At 42.6% G+C, this 23,179-nt stretch overlaps 1 protein-coding gene across 1 annotated transcript in view; it reads left to right on the top strand.

Moving 5' to 3' along the window:
- Positions 1-22,198, top strand: part of TRIM44 (tripartite motif containing 44) — a 93,013-nt gene extending 70,815 nt beyond the window's left edge. The window contains exons 5-6 of the mRNA XM_033149761.1: positions 17,036-17,162; positions 21,813-22,198. Coding sequence (XP_033005652.1) covers positions 17,036-17,123 — 88 coding nt within the window. The 3' untranslated portion in view covers positions 17,124-17,162; positions 21,813-22,198. The remainder of the gene's footprint in view (positions 1-17,035; positions 17,163-21,812) is intronic.
- Positions 22,199-23,179: the final 981 nt, after the last annotated feature.

The following is a 23,179-nucleotide window of genomic DNA, read 5'->3' as shown; positions in this document are numbered from 1 at the left end:
TCATAAGCCTTGCCATTGGTTAAAGAGACTACTAGGCTCGGGTGGGGTGGGGTTTGATGTAGTTTATATATATTTATGAGAAGTATGTACAGTTAAACCTTGGTTCCCAAACGCCTCCGTTTTGGAACGTTTCGGCTCCCGAATGCCAGAATCCCGAAAGTAAGTATTCCAGTTTTTGAATGTTTTTTAGAAGCCAGAAGTCTGACGCAGCTTCTGCTTGAGTGCAGGAAGCTCCTGCAGCCAATCGGAAGCTGTGCTTTCGTTGTCTGTACTCAGTTTGACTGTATTCAGTTCCTATTATATATTTTTAAAAATCATAGAAACAAGTTGTTCAAATACTGTACTTCATGTGGTTTTGCAAATTGCTTTGAACTAGAGTGGAATAGGGGACGAGGAACCCACAAGATTTTGGAATAATTCAACTACTGTATAGTTGCTGCAACACAAGTCCTTATTCAGGCAGAGATCTACATAAGAAGGCTTTCTTCTTCTTCTTCTTCTTTTGCCTGCTTAAACCCTTTAGGATATATGTATCAGGACTGTGTGTTGGAGACTTCCGATGCTGCAGTGCAACCTTTTACTTGCACTCTTGCTGTGTTAAGAATGAAAGCAAGTCCATTCTTGAATGGCATAGTTGGATTTCATAACAGTGGCAGATTGTAGTTCAGTGAAGTATATCCTGTTGGTTAATAATTAGTACTTGTTCATACAAGGGCTGGCACATTCCACTGATAACTACCTTTGTCTGTACACCTGGCCCCAGCAACACAGGAGGGTGTTGGCCGTGATTTGAATATCGGTAATTGACACCAGTGATTACCAAGCTTTTCAGTGAAATAACTCCCAACAGCGGAATTTCATTTCCATTGGGTACATTTGTTAGTTTAAGTCTTACTATGTTTAGTTAATTTTTCATTTATGTGGGTATACAGTATTCTCTTACACATAAGTAAACTTTCCATTGCCAACTTAAATAACAGCTTAACATGTGCCTTTTTGTTTAGGAACCCAGATGTAAAACACCATACAGATACCTTAGTAAATACCAGAATGAGACCTGCTGTCTTAATCTATAAAGCCCAATGGAAGGTCTTTTAAATTCTTCAGTGTATCACTTGCATTGAGATCTAAATCTTTTGACCAGTCCCAGCCCTGTGCTCCCATAAGTGCTTTAAATGGCTTTTTTTTTTTTAATACCGACAAGAGATTCCCCATTGCATACTAAATTTGTAATTGTTGGCATTTGCTTTGTCTCTTGCTTCCCGACGTGACCTTTAGAAAAAGAAAACACTGACTCTGCTATAACACATGAAGGCTTTTATATGACTCCCCCTGCCATATTTTTTTTGCAGCAATTTAGACAGATGCAGTATAGAAAGAGACTTGACAGTGCAGTGCTGATCCAGATGAGCATACCAGTATTGGTTCAGTCCCATCATTTTTAACCTTTACCACCTCTCCACTCATTGCTGCTTCCTTTGACTGAAGAATGCCAGCAAATGTCCCATGTTTGGGCACCTAATACAGCTTTCCTCAGGTAGACATGAGTAGATAAAAGGCGGCGGCGGCGGCGCTCACAAGGAGGGTAGCACTGAGAGGCTGGTATGCTTGCCTTATGGTTTTGTTGCAAAGGTAGACTTGAAATAAAGCTATAAAGACCATGTGGTGAGTCTCTTGTCCCCACTGTGGAAGGACGTGTGGATCCAGAATTGTTCTCCTTGGTCACTTATGGACTCACGGTTAAGACCGTGTTCATAGAAGACAATCTTACTCGGCTGTGAGTGATCACCAAAGAAGTGCTCAGCCCCAGGAAAATAAGTGCACAGCTATCCTTTAGGTCAGTAGTAGCCAATGTGGTATGCTCCCAGGTGTTTTTGGATTCCAGCTCCCATCATTCTCAGCCAGCATAGTCAATAGTCAGGGGAAATGGGAGTTGTAATCCAACTGCATTTACAGGGTACTTGTGCTTTACGTGCAACCACTAAACAAATAGCTATTGGGAGGTGGGGTAGCCTACCTGGTACAAGATAGTATATCTGCTTCCAAAAACATTTTAGTACAAGATAGAGTTAAGGCAAAGCATAAAGGCATCTGTTGAGGGAAGAGAAGAGAGGAGAGGAGAGGTGAAGCGAAGCCTAGATGCAAATGTTACCCAAATTATAGCTTAGTCTGATCTGGAAAAAAAAATGTATATAAGTTTCTCAAATCAGGATGTGATTGGACAATTAGAGTCAAGTAAGCATGGCTTGGCTCACACAGAATACATTACCATAATATTGTGGTACGCTCTGCTCCTAAAGTAGGTCAGCAGCCAGCACTTGGGAGCCAAGGGGTCTAATTCGCCTTGTTAGCCTTTGCTGGGACTTTCAGGAATCTGCTCAAACTGTTGGGTCTCCTGCTTCAACATGGCATGCATCTTTTCAGAGCTCTAGAAAGCTCCTATTCCACCATTTTCTCCATCAGTGTCAATTTTGATTAACATTAACCTTATCTGATTGAAGTTTCTGAGAACACAGTTTGTAATGTATACAGTAAGAGGCATTGAGTGCTGGGGGTGTTTAGCGAAGATCTGGTATTGCTGGTATTTGGCAGAATTCTTGTCTGTTAAAAGCCACTTTGCCTGAAGGAAATTGGTGAGAGTGGTTTCATTTTCTTTCCCACACCCCAGTCCTAAATATTTGCTTCCTTATATCTGGATGCAGCTTTTCTGGACTAAGCTATTGGCTGCATCAGGGTAAGGTTGCGATTTGTTATGCCATGTTAGCACATTGATCAGTGTGCCCCATTCCAAGCATAGTTTTCTTCCAGGAAGTATCAGTAAGAAACTGAGCGCAAGCTAAATAATGACTTCGCTTTTTCTGCTGCATCAAAAAAACTTGGCATGATAGAATGGTGTTCTGAAGTGAAGCAGTGAGAAGAGCCTGATGCTGTGCGTAGACTTGTATGAATAGCTGCCCTTGAGGAATTATATTGGATTTTTGATTGTAGAGATCCTTGCTTTGTCTCTCGGATTGCCCATTTCCCTGTGTGTGTTAAGGCGCCAACTGTAGTATGTCTTCTTGTCATTTTGAAATTTGTTTCGTTCCAAGAGACATTGCAGAGTATTCGTACTGCTTTGAGAAAAGAATGCCATAACCTTTGAGTCTGGGCCTAAGAAGGTTTATTCACATATTGTTCTTCTAGTCCCTCACCACGTATGACGAGGGTGGCACTGTAGTCTAAACCACTGAGCCTCTTGGGCTTGCCGATTGGAAGATCGGTGATTTGAATCCACAGGATGGGGTGAGCTCCCGTTGCTCTGTCCCAGCTCCTGCAAACCTAGCAGTTCAAAACACACCAGCGCAAGTAGATAAATAGGTACCACTGTGGCGGGAAGGTAAACGTTGTTTCCGTATGCTCTGGCTTCCATCATGGTGTTCCATTGCTGCAGAAGCGGCTTAGTCATGCTGGCCACATGACCCAGAAAGCTGTGTGTGAACAAACACCTGCTCCCTTGGCCTGAAAGCGAGATGAGCGCCGCAACCCCATAGTCGCCTTTGACTGGACTTAACTATCCAGGGACTCTTTACCTTTACCCATATATGAGTTGATTTTGGGAAATGGAAATCAAATTCTTTGCCCTTGTTCAGCTAGCTATTGCACGCTGGAACCATTTTATAACTCAAGCAGTTGGGAGTGGAATTTGTTCCACAAGAAGCATATTCTGGTTCCATTGCAGGATATTTGGCACACACATAGTCAGGTAAATAGAAAGAAGGCAACCAGGAGGAAAATATAGTTCTGCACACTTGTTGACTGACCACCAAATTGCATCTTATTTACTGAACATACATTTTTTTAAAAATTATTTAATCATTTTTTTGATACAAACATCAACCGCAAAAGACACATACAACAAAAACCATAATAACATTAATAACACAATTTGACAATTCAGATTTGGATACACTGATATACCTATGACTACACCTTTTAAAACAATATTTTCCTACCTCTCTCTCCTCCCTCTACTTCCCACCACTGTCCGCCTTATCGCTTAAATATTCGTAAATGCCTAATAAAGGTTTGATAAGTAATATTCGTTCCAGATTTCTTCATATTTATCCATTCTTATTTTGCATTGACATGCAATTATTTCGTATGTAGCTAATCTGTCCAATCCATGTGCTCAATGGAAACTTTTTGAGGCTCTTCCAATTCATCAAAACAAGTTTTTTTGCTTCTAATATAGCACGGTACATCCATTTTTTTTGACCCCTTGAAATCTCCCACGTTTCCGGAATATAATTTAGAATTAAATTCAATTCCCCTAAATAACAATGTCTTTTTATTACTCTTGCTATAAATATCCTCACCTCACACCAAAATGATCTTATCATCGGGCTGTTAATCAACATACATTACATTACCATGAGGTAGCACAGTAAGCCAAATTTTTAGACCATGAGAAAAATCCTTGTCGTTAAAGAAATTCAGTTTGAACTTCAGAATATCAGGAATTTATGGCAAAATAAAAAAAACCTTTCTAAGAATAACAGTGCTTAACAACTGGTTATACTGAATGAGTGAGTTGATCCCATGTTTCAGCCTCTCCTATGATTGCAGTGTGGCACGAGCCTAACTCCTTATTGGTAATTTTATGCATTATCAAAGCTGTACCAAGTGGCTGGATGAGTCACTGCCCTGAACTTCCTCTGGCAATCAAGTGCAGAGGTGGTGGAGCTCCTAATGATCGATCATCTTTTTTTAAAAAACAAAAACAAAAACAAAACCCTTCCACTTGCATCTTCCCAGATAGAACACTTATAATTCAGAGCAGTGTATTTTTGAATTTGCAAGAAATGGGATGCAGCAGCACAACACAGAGCTGGCTTTCATAAGGGCAATGAAATGGCTGCCTGTGTGTTGCCTTTTGCCAGTCAGTTTTGCCAGTGAGCAAGGCTGAATTCAAACTAGCTTGACAGTCATGGCATAGTAATAATGTTAACGCTGTGTTGAATGGCAACCGTCAGTGCCGAGGAAACACATTGCAGGAGGATGTAGCTAAGTGCATTTTAGAGCAGTTACTACCTTACTTTATTATTATTTTTGTAGCTTGGTTTAACATAAAGAGATTCACTAAATAGCTTGGGGAAAATAGTTACCTATTTTCCGGCATATAAGACGACTGGGCGTATAAGCCGACCCCCAACTTTCCCAGTTAAAAAAGAGTGTTTGAGATATACTCGACCACAGATTCTCCACCCAGCGTATAAGACGACCCCCGACTTTTGAGAAGATTTTCCTGGATTAAAAAGTAGTTTTATACGCCAGAATATACAGTATCTTGCATCCTAACCTGCTACATAGGATTTGGTTGAGGCAACCGACAGTGTAAAATTCTCTGTACATGGAGAAGTGCTACAGCAGCAGCAGCAATCATATAGTGTGAAAATTTGAATGCTCAAGAAAAAGGAAGGAATAGTTGAGTGGTAGAGCACATGCTCCCAGGTTCAATCCCTAACATCTCCAATTAAAATACGGTACGTTTTGGTACAGGACAGAGAAAAGTCCACTTGCCAAAGATCTTGGAGAATTGCAGCTAGTCACAGTAGGCAAGAACAGGCAGGCCAATGATCTCACTCTCAGTTCGTGTATTTCTTTGGGGTAATAACATTCAGACCAGATTTCTTAGAAGGCACAGGCAGTTGTCAGGGGAAGTCTAGAGAAAGAGTGGAGCACTGTGTCTGCCAAAGCAGTACTATCAGGGACCTGGTCTTCTACTCAGTGTGTTTTCCTGATGCAGGATTCCCAGAGTACACTCTGCTAGGTGTACGATGTGCCTATGCCCGAATCTATAAATGAAGAATCCCTGTTCAGAAATAGATTTCTGTGCACAAATTGTGTGTGCTGGATTACGGTGGCTGTGCGAATGAAACAACAGTGGCTAGTAAATGTAGCAAATTTACACCAGTTTTTCCTCGATACAAAATCTTTATTTTTTTCTAGTTGTCTGTTGTAAAAAGAAAATTCACAGTCTGTCTCTTTCTCGAGCTGCATATTCAGCATGCTTGGGTTTATCATTAGGTTGCATTTAAATTGGCAAGAGCTGGCTAAAAATAGATTTACCTCTATGGGTAGCTTTTAGAAGAAGGATCAAGAAGACTGTTCTTTTGCCAAACCAGCATGCCTTTCCCACTCAGAGCAAAATGATGTGGTCCCTCCATTAGTAGCTGATTGATCTCCGATTATTTACCTCTGTGAGCGAGCTCTAGCTTTTCATCTCTCACTGTGATAAACACAACCAGAATAGAGTTTGATCTTGGCATTAGTTGGGAAGAGAAGAGCATATTCCATTAGAGAATTGTACATACAGAATGTCTTCAGAACCCCATCTGTTCCATCCCCAGCAGTCCAATCAAACACGCACACACACACACACACACACACACACACATACCCCTTACCACCCCAAACCATATGAATGCCCCCCTATTTTCAACTTTTGTTTGCCTCCTAACATGAAGAGAGAACAAATTCCAGAGCTAAAAATCCATCTCACCAGCCCATCTGTGAATTGTGAGCTAGACATCTGGTGGCATATTAAAGGAGAAATTTGTTGATAATTTCTATAGGATCATTAGAATAATCAAAGTGAATCATAATTTGCTCCCTAGAATGCCTTACACAATGCCACTTCCATCTGTATCTTTTTGGCAGATAACTTTCCTTTACAGCCATACCTCGGGTTGCGTTCGGCACGGGTTGCGAATGCGCCGAACCCGGAAGTACCAGAATGGTGCATGCACAGAAGCACTGAATCGCACCATGTGTGTGCGCAGATTCGGCGCTTTAGGTTGTGGACCTTTCAGGTTGCAAACGGGGCTCTGGACCAGATCCCGTTCGCAACCAGAGGTACCACTGTACTGTGAATCAACAGTTAGCAACAACAACTTCACCTCAAAGTGTTAGTGTAGTGCTGGTATTTTTTAAATCCTTTGATGCAATTCTGGAAATTTAGGTGTACTGAATTCCACTGAAATCATGGCAATTAAAGTGCATTTATTCTAGATGTGGAATATTCAGGACGCCGTTGAGATGGTGGAAAGAAAAGAGGTGGCAAATGGCAGAGCAGACTGGCAAGTTAACTATTTGCAAAGTTGCCTTACTAAAGGACATGAGAGCATATAAGAGCATATAGGTTGGAACCAGCAAGATCAGACTAGTCCAGTATTCTAAGAGTGGCCAGCCAAATGCCTTTCAAAGTTTAATCAAACACTAGACTTTTCCTTGTTGTAGGAAACTTTGGAAATACTGGTAACCAGGCCAGCTTGAGGTGCAGAACAATTGTGGATCAGGCAGTTGTGTAGAAATCATTCTACAGCTGCTTCCCAGTGCTATATACTGGTAGGTCTTAGGAAGAAGGTTGAGTTTAATAAAGAGGTCAGAGAGAACCTGAGTCCCTTCATTGTTGTTGCTGCTGCTGCTGTTTGCTTCTATTTATAAGTCTGTCCCTAATCTAAATCCCAGGATGGGTTATAACAAATATAAAATGTTACAATTTAAATCTATTTTTTTAAAAAAATTCATAGTAATAAAGCACAGAGATGATTCTCTGACTATATGTAGTTGTTTTGTCTTTGTTTTAAATAAAAAATTGTGCGTGGGGGGGGGGGAATAGTAATACAGCAATTGTGTTGCTATATGCAATAGTGGCTGACCACATCACAACCTCCTGCAAAATCCAGACTTAAAAGATGGGTTTTTAACTAGAGCTTGAAACTCAAGTAAGACGCACCACCAGGTCAATCCTCAAATGGAAGGCATTTGAGACACCTGAGTGCCACCACTGAGAAGACCCTATGTCATGCCACCTCACCATGCAGTCCCCCTGGCAGTGGAACTAAAACAAAGGCCTGCTGCTGAGTGTCTTGTAAGTGGTGGAATAATAGAATCTTTGAGAACACCAGCATATTTGTGGCTTCTGAATTCGCCTCTGTTTACCAACCTGCTGCCTTGCTGTTTCAAATCTCTGGATACAGGGACAAGCAAGCCCTGTCCCAACATGTCTATTCACGTTCCAGCAGTCTGTGGTGACAGACGTCAGCTGCTTGTTCATATGTCCCCAAGAATCCTTTGTGTCTGGTCTCCTGATTTTCAAGGGAGAACTTCAGGCTAATCCCAGTGTCTTCCTTGCTTCCTGCCTTTAATCTGCACTCTGAGGAATGAAGCATGACAGCAAGAGAAAATTCTGCCTGGTCCAAGCACTGAAGTAATATATAAGTATGTAGGAAAGGGGGGGGGGGAGTGAGATATTTATAAACCAAGCACACAGCGTATTCTCATCTGTCAGTTGCAAGGTCTTATCTGAGCAGACAATCCGATGGGAAAAACTTTTCTGTGTCCTTTTCCTTAGCTCCTCAGTAGCAAGTCCTGAAGTTCCAGCGAAAGGAATTGCACAGTCCTTTCCCCCTTCCTCTTTTAGCACATTTTCCCTCTGACATTATTGTTTGTGAGTAGCTACCATAGAGATGAAAAGGGAGGAGGCTGAATGCAATAAAATGGAAGTTTGGTCATATGAAGGTGAATTAGATCAGCTATTTGTCATCTCTGCTGCACAAGCTTTTTGCTGTTTGGGACAGATTAATTTTATTCAAGCCACACATCCCATTACCAGCTAATCAGGAGAATTTCCACAAAGGTGAGAGATTTGCTCATCTGTTTGACTTTGGAAAAGACGTACATTCAAACTGATTGATTTTTAATAGGTTTTTTTTGTTGGAAAGGGTACTGGTGGATATTCAGCTGAAGGTTCACTCTTCCACGCCCTGGAGCATTGCTGCTGCTAAAGGATGAGCAGAGTACCATACTTTTAAGATTTTGAATACTAGAGAATGATCTATTTTGCTCTGCTTTTGAACTTCCTATGGGGCATCTAACTGGCTGTTCACATACATCAGTGGTTTCCTGCCATGTGAATGAGGTCTTGGGTTCAGGTGCTCCACCCTGCTCTCTCCACCTCAATTTGGATCCATCTGCTTCCACTTTCAAAACAAACCACAGTTCCTTGACCTGTCCAGACATTGGGAACTGTAGTTTGATTAAACTGGAAACAAGATCACATTGTGGCTTCATACGCTGGCTTGTTTTAATGAGCTGTCAATTAAACAAGCCAATTTTGAATGTGAATATGACTGGGAAGGACTATGGTTTACTTTGGAAGCATCTGTTTTGCTTTAACCACCTCTTATCTTTTGTGCAGCAGGTATGGGAGGGGGTCAGGGATGTTCATCCATCTAGCAGGAATATAGGCTTTCCCCCATTACATCTGAAGCAGGCCTTAGAAGTGCTAGACAGCCACTTGGTTCGATCCAACAGAGACAGGTCTTAATCAGCTGCATGTATATCTCTGTTTCATAGGCTGTTAACAGTGATGTGGTATGGAATAAAATGCCGACACTTCTGTGTTCTGCAGAGCAGCAAAGTTAGTTCTGGACATGTGTGCTGCTGACAATTGCGTGCTCTGGGGACAGTGTAGTCCTGTGTTAGGGAAGTGGTGCTTTTGCTGCCTCACAAGCGCAGGTCTGTGGGTGGTCAACAAGGAGAAGGTGGGTCAGCAGTAAAAGTACTACATACAGGAAACAGGAAGCAACTGTGTCATCTCCTTATTTTGCAAGGCTAAAAGGTAAAGGGACCCCTGACAATTAAGTCCAGTCGCGAACGACTCTCGGGTTGCGGTGCTCATTTTGCTTTAAAGGCGGAGGGAGCTGGCGTTTGTGCAAAACCAAGTTGCACAGTGGTTTAACCCACAGCGTCTCCCGTGTCCCTTTTTGAAAGGCTACCCAAGTGCTAAATGTACTGGCCCAGTCTGGAGTTTTGACCATACAGAAATCACAACCTGGAAATCATTTTATTCCCCTGAAATATGCTTATTTGTCTATGTTAGCATTGCAGTGCATAGAGCAAAAAATAAAATAAAATGACATGCAAAATGACTGAAACCTGCCACACTATTCACCCCTCACAAGAGACAAGCATTTTATGCCTCTTTTCTTCAATTTTTCATTGATATTCATGGGATTCTAAATTAATAAAGAGCATCAGAGGGTTTTTTGGAAGCTTCTCTACTAATGCTGTCATATTCCCTGATTCCCAGAATCTGATCTCCTCAGCGAGAGTGTCAGTTTTCTGGTAAAGAAGTTTTGGAGGCAAAGGGGGAGTGATAAAAGAGGGGCTGGGTGGAAGGAGCACTAATAATAATTCTGGCTCATCACTGCAGATGTTGCTCTTGGTGACATGCTAATGAGTGGCACATGCGCTGCCGTTCCAAAGGAACATCATTGCGTATAATGTACAGAAATTGTTCTGAGAGCTTTTGAGGTGAGAATGTGCCACGCACAGCAGAGTCTGCGAGCTGCTTTTGGAACAGCTGCGTTTTTTGCTGCCTCCAATAGGGCTGCTGTGAACATGCCTCTCTCCACCCCCACCCCATCTACATTTCAAGCTTGTGTTTTTATGAAACAAAGAACCTGGAAGCTGCTTCACACATGTCTAATTTTCTGCATGGATATGCATAGAGAAGAAGTTTGCATACACTGTCACACCCACAGGTCACAGCCCCAAGAGGGGAGTGGGGGGGGAGAGATGTTTGCCTGATGCTTTCTTTTGTCAATCAATATGTAAAACTCAGCCACTCTCCTCCCCAGGCATGGGTTGGGTTCCTGTAGCCTCCAAACATTTCTCTGGTGTGTCCACCCCACTCCCTTGATGACAATAGCAGAACACTCATGTCTGAAGGCTGTGTGGGGCATTTTTCTGCAGCCCGATTTTCTCACTGGCTACCCCTTTAAAGCCAATCTCTCTCTCTTTTTCACAAGTATACCTGAAGGAGCGTCTGCACCCCCATTGTTGAGCCCTAACACGGAGGTCCACCTCTGAGGGCCTACTGGCGGTTCCCTCACTGATTACAGGGAACCAGGCAGAGGGCCTTCTCTGTAGTGGTGCCCCCCATGGAACGCCCTCCCAACAGATGTCAAGGAGATAAACAACCATCTGACTTTTAGAAGACATCTGAAGGCAGCCATGTGTCAGGAAGTTTTTTTTATGTCTGAAGTTTTACCATTTTTTATGTGCTGTAAGCCTCCCAGAGTGGCTGGGGAAACCCAGCCAGATGAACGGGGTATATTGCCCCTCACCCCACCTTTTCAAGTCTTATGCTTAAGCTAGCTCACATGATCATACAATTCAGCTTTGCACACAGGAGGTGGTGGTGGTATATAAATAAATTGGGGAGAGAGGAAACCTATTCTACATTTGTTTATTTCCCTTCCACCCACCTACGCAAAGCTGTGATGTTTGTGAGCTTACCTGCACCAGTCAGCATCCCAGAGCCCTAGCACCGCCATCCCAGAGCTAGGTAAGTGAGGCCCATGGAATTTGAGAAGGAGGCGCAAGGCTCTGACAGGGTCCTAGAGCTCCCCCACCCCACCCCGCCTTCCCAAAGCTGGGCAAGTGCTTAAAAGACTTTGGTAAGGAGGCGCGAGGGCTCTAGGACACTGCCAGAGCCCTCATGCCTCTTTCCCAGAGCCAGGCAAACAGCATCACCAGGAGATCCTGGCTTTATGCATTTTCGTATGTAAATGTGTTGTTCGTCCCCAACTAAACCCTAACTCAAGATGCAAGTTACCTGCATACACATTACCTTGGTACCAAAAAATGAAATAAGGAACCCCACCGCCCAAAAAGAATGGTGCTTCATCGTACTAGGGCTCTCTTAGAGATCTGTTTTAAATTACCAGGGCTGGGTCCTTGAATGTATAAGACAAAGTATCTCCGAGTACTTGAGGAGCACATTATCCTGACTACTGAGCAATTGCAAGTTATCTATGCCCACATGCAATTTTAGAAACATGCAGGCTCATGATGTGATAGTTGTTTGGGCTTTAGCCCCAGCACCATTTGTTTTAGACATGGATCACTGCCTCCACTCCTTTCCAGCATTGCATGCCATCAGAAAGCACAAAAGTCCCTTTTTGGTTTCCTCTCTATGCCCTTCCTAGTTGCTCTTTCCTGCTTCCAGAACTTTTCCTGCACCCCATCCACACATCTTGTGCCAGGAATCTTCTTCAATACCAGTAGGAAACCCAGAGTGTCCATCCTTGCTTCTCCAAGTGGGATGGGTGGGTTCTCCCACCTCCCTTTTCAGCCACAGCAGCTGAGTTCTTTCCAAAATAAGACAGACTTCTGAGGCAGGATGGGTGGGAGCTTTGGTTGCCTGAGGGAGGCTGGTGGTGTCTCTGCTGGGATTTAGGTGATATTTTAGAGATTAGGTGCCTATCCATTCTTCAGACCACCCCTGTCCCCACTCAACTAAACAGTTCGAGGGCTGCAGGTTTTTCCCCTTTCTCTTCCTCTCCAACTCACATGCATCTTAGTGGCAAAGCTCTGCTGTCATGAGAAGAATGCAATATAGATACCGGTATGTGCCGTTTTGCCATATACAGGTGTGAAGGGAAAACCCCGACTGATACAGCAGCCATTTTCTACACAGAAGTGCCAATCTATATAGAAAAATTCTAGTGTATGAAGCAGCTCATAGTATGAAGAGAGAGTTTTCCTCCTGTGCCGTGCCTTAAACTATTTTCCTTTCCTAGAACAGGAAGTCTATTCCTTCTGCTCCTCCCCATCCTATTCTGGAATCCCCTTTAGTCCAACAACTAAGGGAAATGGTTTTGCTTCCATGGAAAAATATAGGAAAGTAAATTGGTGGAGTTATTCATGCCCTCACCACCTCCGATTGTGTAAGCAAAGAACAGGATGAAGTCATTGACTCCATCATCCCATTTCCAGTATCTTTGGTAACGTGGCCAGAAATGGCCACTCAGCATATGACATCATTTGCTTCATTTAGGGTCTGAGCACTTTGACCAGGTGCACATCCCTTTCCCGCATCTCAGTGCCTTCAAGTCTCTTTCCCAACACCATTAAAATCATTTCTAGAAGACCAATATGACTAAAACTAAACGCCAGCTATCTCCAAGGGAAGGCCATTACATCCAGATCAATTAATGTATTGGGAGCAATTGGAATCATATATAGGCTGAGTCTGGACAACAGTTCCCTATATTTCCTCAGCATTTCTACCTTAAAGGGATATTTTCAAGGGGGTACCTGCAAACTACCAGTGCTGGGATGGAGAAGGGGGGGGGGATGAGGAAGGACTCCCAATGTACTGCTGAGAAAGGGTAGAAATAGATGTAACATAGATGCCCTGTGGATAGTTCAGGCGGTAGAGCATGAGACTCTTAATCTCAGGGTCATGGGTGCAAGCCCCACATTGGACAAAAGATTCATGCATTGCAGGGGGTTGGGCCAAATGACCCTCGAGTTCCCTTCCAACACTTATTATTCTATAAAAACAAGGTGCAGACTGTAGACATGGAGACTGTGGGTGCTGAGTCCTTCATAATCCTTATAGAGATGCACCCCGAACAAGAACATGGTGATTCATGCTGTTACTGTTGGTGTCACTCAATGAATAACATAAGGTTCAAGTTGTCAGATGATGAAATATCTCAAGAGTTACCTATCGTCCTTTCCTGTGATGGGTATGGGAACTCTGGTATGCACATGGAGTTGCATTTCCATGGAGCTTCACGTCTGTGTGATCCTTTCCTTTCTATTAAAATGAACTTATTGAGCCATATGTTCCTTGTGCATTGCAGCGCAGTCTTTCTGCCAGGCCACAGGAATTGCCATTGCGACTCCATTTCCAGTTGTGAGGCTAGAGTGGAAGGCTGGGCTCTGAGCAGCCTTGCATCACTTATTTTCTGAGTTAGCATGATCCACCATTAAGATTACAACTGGAGAGTCAAGGGAGTATATATGGGGCTGTTGATGGGGCTACATTTTCATGAAATGCCCTCAGTCTCTGCATACTACAATCTTTATCAAATCTGCAAGTACCCTTAAAGCAGTTCATTGATTTTTAGCTCCTGAATTTGTCTCCTGCTTCTGCTTTCTGATGCCATGTCCTCCCCTTTGGCTGTTAAATATTTTCCAATATCCCACCTGTGTTTCTGCCCCCCACCAGCATTTCTTCCCTAGCAGTGGCTTTACAGCTATATGTGCTTGAGTGATGTCTTACATAAACTCATTCTCAAGACACCTTGAAGGGGGGTTGCTTGGTTGGTTGGTGTGGGTTTTTCTTTTTCATATTTTGCCTGTTCCAAATGATGGATAGGCAGTAAAATAGACTGTGTGGAAGATGAATACACTGGGGAGCATCTCGCCATGTGTCACAAAACGCTCAAGACTTCCCCGGGATCTTCACTGCATTAGCAAGTGTTCTGCTGCCGCTCTGCAGAAATGGATTGCGACAGATTGGACGTGCCACTCGCACCCCTCCTGCCACCTCTCTTTTGCCTGTTGATCCCCCCCCCCGAACCTTTATAGTTACATGCAGGTGTACAAGCAGCTACATAAACTTGACAGCCAGAAAATAGCAATAAAATCATGCTGTATTAAAAGTGAGAGGAGTAGAAGGGGGAATAAAGGCTGTGGTTTCTCAGAGGGGATTATTTTGGTTTGGGCCTTGTTGCTCAAGGGGCAGTCTGTGGTCCCACTGAACCTCCAAGTCTCTGCCTTCCTCTCCCATCACACTAACTCTGCACCTATCCTATTGCTGTGGGTGCACTCGTGATCTTTCAGTTTCTGTAAGGAACCACGGTGCCTGAGACTTAGCTTTTGGTATTCTGCTGAGCAAGAGGCAAATCAGAGCAAGAGGCTGGTCTGCCCCATAAGCTGAGTAGCTTCTGTTTACAGGTTTACACAAAGTGGTTGCCCAGTGCTCTAGGGACCATGAGATGGCCAGTGTTCATGCTGGGAATACAAATGCTCCCTAACTTGGTCTAATTTTCTCGTTTTGCTTTGCTTTGCTTTTTGTTTTGTTATACCTGTCTGCTGCAATTGGTCACTGCCCTCCTTTCCCTGAGTGTTGGTATATGTGGATGCATGCCGGTTGAAAGCTGTTCACAGCTGGAGTATGGCAGGTTATGCCACAAGCAGATGTCTCATGAGAAAGGCAGGTTTTGTATTCACAAATGTGTATAGATTTAACCAGATTCCTTGCGTTGGGTGGGGAAGATGCTCCTCATTTTCCTCTTGCTTATTTCTACAACATGCTTAGATACTGCCTCCTCTCCACATCTGCTTCACTTTTATTGCCTGCTCTGTTCACTCCCATCTCATCTTCTCATTATCTTCATTGATTCTGTGTATTTGTTTATTCAACCCCAATTCACTTAATTACTGTTAGAGGCTCTTTCTCAGTCTGCACAAACTTTGCCCCCCCCCCCGTCTCCTTAAGGCTAACCTGAAAAAAACAGGTGTGTTAATTGGCGGTTCCAGCTGCAAATCATGGCCTACTTGGATGAGCTGTGTTCCTTCCTTCACACCCGCAAACACAATTCATTGAACCAAGACACCAGTTTGTGCTCAAGGTATAACACACTGTTAGTCTGCCCAACATGAGTCTGACCAAAGAATAGAAATGGTAGTCGAAGCTACCAACATGAGTCTGACCAAACTGCAGGAGGCAGTGGAAGACAGGAGTGCCTGGCATGCTCTGGTCCACGGAGTCACGAAGAGTCGGACATGACTAAACGACTAAACAACAACAGTCTGCCCAACACACTTTCACAGTGGGGAAAAACAGGTTCATAGATTGCATGAAGCCCCCAAAATGGTTATCTGATTTTAGATCCTATTTATACTTCAGACTGATATACTTGTTCTGTATACTATATCACTCTAACAGTTAGGATTCTTGGGATAACAGGTGTGGGTTCCCTGGGAAAAGGGAATGCCTGAAACCAGTTTTTCTGTTGGTGTGAAGGGAGTGTAGCTCTGTAGACCACATGCCTTGCCAGTAGAAGATCCAAGGTTCAAACCATGTCATGTCATGCTAAGAGACTATGGTGGCATCATGGCTTTCCTTTGGTGTCTGAACTCAGGAAACTGTGGTTTGCATAAACTATAGTTGTGCAGAAAAGGCCAGGATTTGCAGTCAAGGATTGCTTCTGTTTTGCTTTAAAACCTTAAGCAAACCATTGTTCCATGAGTATCAATATCTTTGCAAACTGTGGTTAGCTGAGGGTTTGAAGGCGTGCTTTGCATATGGAAAGGCCCAGGTTCAATTCCTGCTGTCTCCACTTTAAAGGATTTAGTATCAAGTGGTGGGAGAGATCAACACTGTGTATTCTGATTGGCAGTGGCTTTCCGGGGTCTCCAGCCTAAGCCTAAATGAATGAATAGCCTGACGTGGAATGTCTTTAACCATCATTTTCTGTTTGAGCTGAACCTTGCCAAGGTGTTTCATAAAGATTCACCTTGTTTAGGAAGAAGTATTAAGAAATAAACAGAGAGAGATCAATGGTTTAAGATTAAAAATGAATTGAGGATTTTAAAGAACCCTTTAACTTGATGGAATCCTTAAAACTAGTGGGACTGAACTATGTGATAATAGCATAAAAAACTTTGTGTAATGCTCAGCCAAGGCAAGGCACTAGAAGATGAGTGAATCCTTTAATCACTGCAGAACAGCTGCCAGCTCTCGGTCTTACTTGGGAGGCTAGTAGTATTTAAGCCAAGGGATGTTTTCTTTTTAGCAATAGCAGTAAGCAGCTGTATTCCTCCCTCACTGAGGCTCTGGAAGTTGTAGAAGAATAGTGAAATGCAACTACTGAAAGCACCCTCTTTGTTGTGTTGGAATATTGTGTGTGTGTGTGTGTGTGTGTGTGTGTGTGCTTGGAGCTAAGCATTGCTTAGCCATTTAATGGCCATCACCTTGCTTTGATGGGAAGTTCTTGATGTCATTTTGAATATACCTTCCATCAACCTAACTCTATGAGCTAGGCATTACCTCTGATGTGAATGTGTGTACACCATAGGCCTTGACATCACATGCAGTAATAATCCCTTTTCCTACTGTAATTCACAGGTTTAAAGGCAACTTTAAAGAAAACTTCTCTGTTTATCTCTCTCCCCCCCAATTTAGGGCTAACTCTCTCCCTTCACCAAGTCCCTCCCAAAGGAATAGGCGATACAACGATGACGATCCTTCGCCTGCCAATGGACCCTGTTGAATCAGCAAAGGTTGTTGAGCTTCTGAGGAGATGGTGCAGGTATTTTTTTTTATCTAGCAGCTACAACTTTATAATACAGGCATGCAATGTATGGTGTGGACCTGGTAAGTGTTAGAGATATTGTTTGAGTAGTAGGGTGTCAGAGTTCAGATCTCACTGAGCCAAGAAGCTTTCTGTGGGTTGCCTTGAGCAAGTCATTATCTTTCTGCCTAATCTAATCCACAAGATCATTAGGATAAATTGAGACAAGAACATGTTGTGATCTGTCCTGTGGCCAGGAAAACAAGTCTTTAAAAAGTCAAAGTAATGGATTTGATGCTTCCATTATGTTAGGGAAATATCTCAGATATATTTTGGGGGTCACATTAGCTGAGGAACAGGAGGACTGACCAGTTCACAGGCAACCAAAGATATGAGGAAAATCCCCAAAGTTGTAAAGGTATTTTATTATGTTTGCTGTTGTAGAGCAATAGAACCAATGTGTTTCACGGTCAGAGAGCATCATGGGATGAAATCAGGAAGGTGATGAATTGGATTGAAATTCAGTTAATTGAACTTACTTACCATTGAAATCAATTGGATTAAAGTTGTTTTTAACTTGTCCTATAAGGAATCTACTTTTATATCTCAAAATGTCTAACCAATTAGAGCTGATGCAGTGATAGTCTAGGGACAACCTTTTGAGATCTGTTAGGAAAAAAAGTACTCCATTTTTATCTACTTGTGGTTGAGACATGTTGAGAGTGTTTATTAATAAGTAATAATATTACTAGTAGTAATAATAATAATAATTGCATTCTGTTATGCAATGGAGTTGCCTTCTGCTATGGCTTGTAAGCACAGCTTACCTGTGGCAGACTTTATTTTTTATAACTTCTCCTCCAGTCTCTTGTCTTAAAAGCAGTGAAGCTTGTTCGTTGCTTAGGGCGCTTGACAATCTGACTGACAGGATCTAATCTACTAAGGGAAACTGTCATCTGCGAAGGATACCGAAATAATGCAAGAATTGGGACCAGACTCCATCCCTCCCTTGAAACCTGAGATTCGGGACATTTAAGTGGCATGCCTCATATCTTTTACCTCTTAAGATTTTGTTCATGTCTGAAATTTTTGCTACACTACTTTCTGGGCAAATTTTTTTTTAAATCCCTTTTCTATCTATTTTCAAAACAGCAGAAGCATATCTTCATGCTGTTAAGTATTTGTTTACCCTTTCACCCCTGCGTATATTCACCGACACTGTCTGTGCCTCAATAACACTAATGGCTTTTTGTTTTTCGCAATAAAGTTGATTCATGTCCCAGGGAAAAAGCAGCCAAGCCTAGCCTATCAGTAATATTTTAAAACCTCTTGGGATTTTTCACCCTCACATGCAGCAGTCAAAGTGAAAGGGAACAATAAAGCTTTGCTTTGGGTTTAATTCCAGGGGAGGCTGTGGATACTGTTCAAACTCTAGGAGGCTTCCCCCCCCCCCCCTGCGGAAAAGGCTTCACAAAAGACACTTTTGTTCCCTTTCGGGACAGATGCCACCAACCAGTAGAGCTCATTTCTTAATTATTTCTCCAGGGTCGCACTGTTTCCCGATTGCTCACAGAACACTTTCATATGGATATGCTTGGAATGGCAGAAGGGGTGGAGATCAGCTCTGAGGATTTGCTTTTTATGCATGGCGTGGCTCACCTTGTCTCGTCTCCACCAACTCGGATCTTGTTTCCTAGAAACCTTTGCTTGGCCTAAATTTATGGGACTGGTTTTATTAGGTTTCTCATCCCTTTCCCTCCCAACATCCACAATCTGCTTTGACTGTCCTGCTGTGCTTCTTTCTGCTCGAGACTAAGACCAAGTGTTCCAAAAACAAAAACAAAAAAATAAATTATATATACCGGGTATATACAGTGGTACCTCGGGTTAAGAACTTAATTCGTTCTGGAGGTCCGTTCTTAACCTGAAACTCTTCTTAACCTGAGGTACCACTTTAGCTAATGGGGCCTCCCGCTGCCGCTGCGCTGCCACCACACGATTTCTGTTCTCATCCTGAAGCAAAGTTCTTAACCTGAGGTACTATTTCTGGGTTAGCGGAGTCTGTAACCTGAAGCGTCTGTAACCTGAACTGTCTGTAACCCGAGGTACCACTGTGTGTGTGTGTGTACACTCCCAGCTTTCCAGACTAGGGTTGAAGGTGCTGAGCTTCTGCATTGTGAAGAACACAGTGAGGCATTTAGTGACGGTCCAATGACATTGGGACAAGACACCTTGGATTAGGGGAGGAAGGGAGAATCCACAATGCAGAGAAGATCTATCTAAGACTGCCTGCTTTTACTCCGATGTTGTGGTGCCTCTGCTTCCACCATGGAATTAATGATTAAATCTTTATTCAGCAAATCTAGGAATAGATCCTGATCACCGCTAACTAAAATGAAAATTGACTCTTTTCTGCAACAGCATTTACAAGAGGGTATTATTTTCCTGACTTCAGCGAGCCATCAAAATAAATAATAGCCTTTTAAACTTGCTTCTTAGGTGAGGGCCCTTGCTATATAGCTAAAAACAATGTGGCCATTGCAAAGTGGGCAAATGCAAAGGTGTAGCAAGGGCTTTTTAGAAGCATGAGTTGGGCAGAATTGGATGGAAAGTGGAAATCACATGAAATATCAAGGCATTTGTATAGAAGTCAAAACAATATCCTTTAAATCCCATGGTGTTGTGTTGTAGTTGCCGGTTAGCTTGGTTGGTTAGAGTGTGGTGCTCATAATGCCAAGGCCACTAGTTCAATCCCCAAACGGGCTAGCTGCATATTGCTGCATTGCAGCGGGTTGTACAGTCATACCTTGGATCCCGAACGCCTTGTGAGTCGAACGTTTTGGCTCCCAAACGCCGCAAACCCAGAAGCCAATCGGAAGCTGCACCTTACTTTCTGAACGTTTTGGAAGTTGAATGGACTTCTGGAATGGATTCTGTTCGACTTCTGAGGTACCACTGTACTAGATGATACTCACAGTCCTTTCCAGCCCTACAGTTCTATTCTAATAATTACGTCCAGCATGCAGATATTGGAGACATGCAGCAAATTTAGATTACCAGAAGTTGTGGATAGCCGTGTCTCTGTCTCATAATGATGAGCTGAAGGAATAACCGGTGTTCTTTTGGACCAAAGAAAGAACATTGACCTCTGAGTTATGTCCAAAAATAACGCTTGAATATGTAGGTGTAACACTTAAGTAAAAAATCTATCCTAGTTCAGAACTTGGCTGGCAGGAGTTGGTATCGGCACACCCTGAATCCAACATCCCTTTAGGAAATGTTACATAGTCCCAGCAGGGAAAGCCCCCGAACCTTCATTGAGCCATGGGTGGGAAAGACTAATGGGGAGCATTGTCACAGAAACCTTACATGGTTGTTATCTGTGTTTTTACCTGCTCTGTGAATAGATAGAACATCTCTGTATCTAGAACTGACAGTCCTGCCCTTGCAGGAAGCAGGAGGCTGACTTAAAATTTAACAAGCTCTTTGTGTCAATCATCTCAGGAGCATCTTTCAGAACACAGAGGTTTTGAAAACCCATTTTTCATGGAGTCACCCATGGGTTAAAATTTAATCTCTGTCAAAGACATCTGCTGGGCTAAGAATTCTGTCTTCTTTCTTTAAAGGGGTTGGGAAGGGTAGAACCACAATGTACGTAATACGCATTATTTAGCTTGCAGTGGGGCTTGCGGTGGGGACCTACTAGACCCTAGCCTGTTCCAACTGCATGTTCAACTTATTTCTGTTTCTCTTAAGTCATTTTTGGTTCAGGGTTTTGGCTACTGATCAGACTGAAAGATCTAAGCAAGATAAGAAGGTGGTGTGTGTGTGTGTGTAAGTCTCAGGGGAGGTAGATTTTATAGGTTGGTTATTGTAAGAGAAGACACTATTGTCAGGAGTTTTAAATATAGTGTCAAAGAGACAGAAAGGCAAGATGCTCAGAAGTCAAATCCTGTACTTCGGCTCAATTTCTCCTTTAGAGTACGTGAATATACCTGCACACCATTCGCATGGGCTCTAATGCACATTTTTGACAGAAGACATAATGCTGTATCTTTACCCTCTAAGGAAGCTCCAAATAACCAAGCCCACTGTCTTTTTTTAAAGCATTGGTTATAACTTACAGTTAATATGGTATGCAGCAAAATATTCCCTTTATCACACACCACAGATGGTGAGTGAATTGTCATAAAGGCAACCAACAGGGCTTGTGTCAAGGATGATGTATTGGTACAGACAGCTACTGTAAATAATAATACCTGTGAAAACAATAAATTTACAAATGTTTGTAACCCAGTAACATCATAGTAGCCACAACTCACAGTGGAATAAATCCTGGGTCTATCAAATTATATTTGGTCACCCTTATCCTCTAACGCAGCTCCTCTAGCAGAGCAACAACCACAAGTTATGAAATGACTGCTTTTCTGCAGAATTTAATTGTACTGAGTTGCCAAGAAACACATGGTTTGAATTCTGGTTTCTCTCCTGAATCCATAGAACCTACTAAGTCCTATCAGCACCAGCATGGCTGGTGGCCAGGCATGTTGGGAGTTCTAGTCCAGCATCTCAAGGTTCACCACAGGTTCCCTATCATTGTCAAAGAACCTAAACTAGTGACTTTCCTAGAATTCATGCCATGCTTTCCTATTTCCCTTTTACCCACAGGAATTTTCCCTTGCAGAGGATGGTCCTACATTGAAAACTCCTGTGGTGAAGAAGTCCTTGGAAGATGATCTGAATCTCTGGCAGAAACAACAGTCGCCTTCTGCTTTTACAGTACACTTCTGCCTTCGAGACAACCTGTCTCTTCTCCCAGACACATCCTTTGCAAGCACGCTTCTTTTCACGCCTAATGATTTATTCAATCATCAATCACCTTATTTCTAAGGGTTGACAAACAATCTTCTCAAAGACAAGACTGAAAACGTGGTGCTTACGATGACTATAAAATGCCATCACAGTAAAAAGTGGAAATAACATGCTCATATTTTCATTTTTGTTGCAAGGTCCTCGACTAGGTTTCAATCATTCAGTGCAGCTAAGATTGGGGGGGGGATAAAAGTTTGCTTTTTAAAAATTAGGCTTTCAAGATATATTTGAGAATAACATTTTAATTAAGCGCAAAAGATGTTTTTGGTATAAATAACCTGTTTGGAACAGTGTTATTTTATTTTTAGTACGTATATGAGCCTAATGCATCAGACGCAAGCTACAGACCTTTAGCATCATAATTCTCATTATGGGTTTCTGCGAGACTTTGAAAACATGAAAAACTACAATGTGGGATGACCAATATATTAAACTTCACAATTCTTTTTAAAGGGCTTTTCATTTGCCTTCTGGCTTCTGACCTTGAAGTATCATTTTGTCTTTTTTCATAATTTGCTCCTTGAGCTTTTCTGTATACAATTAATAGGATTTTTACCTGCTGATGTGTACCTATATATCAATCCAAGTGGTTTGAGCAGTTTTTCTAGTAAATTGGAAAGAATTGTTATTGCCCTGGGCAAGTAGGAATAATTATAATGTATGCTGTAGTATGAATGATGATAATATAGTGGCAAAACCAGAATCATCTGTGAATGCACACAGTATTAGATCTTGAGATGTCCTTCCGTTTCAGTCAGGCTGTTTGCTAGAAGCAGACTGCAGATGCAGACCCTGAGGGTTAGATACAGGGGCGCCTCTAGGTTCTTAAAAGCCTCAAGGGCATAGGCCCATGATGCGAATTTGCATATGCTAATTTAAACAGAGGCCTCTGAGCAAATTAAGATGATTGGCGGCTGGGGTTTTGCCAGCACTGCGCCCTTTGCAATGTGCACAGCTGTCCTATAGGTGAGGTAAAACAATTAGTTTTCAAAATTTGAAGCTGGTACATCTTGGTGTTTGGAACTGGCACTGATTATGGGAAGGACCATAGCAGAGAACATCCTTCACAAGCTGAAGGTCACAGCTCTGAATGGCATCTTCAGATAAGGCTGGCAGAAACCCCTGTCCAAAAACCTTGGAGAGCTTCTGCCCATCAACATAGA

Source organism: Lacerta agilis, chromosome 1 (assembly GCF_009819535.1).
Source record: "Lacerta agilis isolate rLacAgi1 chromosome 1, rLacAgi1.pri, whole genome shotgun sequence".
NCBI lineage: Eukaryota > Metazoa > Chordata > Lepidosauria > Squamata > Lacertidae > Lacerta > Lacerta agilis.
The sequence above is the reverse complement of the archived record's forward strand: the minus strand, read 5'-3'. Positions and strand labels throughout refer to the sequence as shown.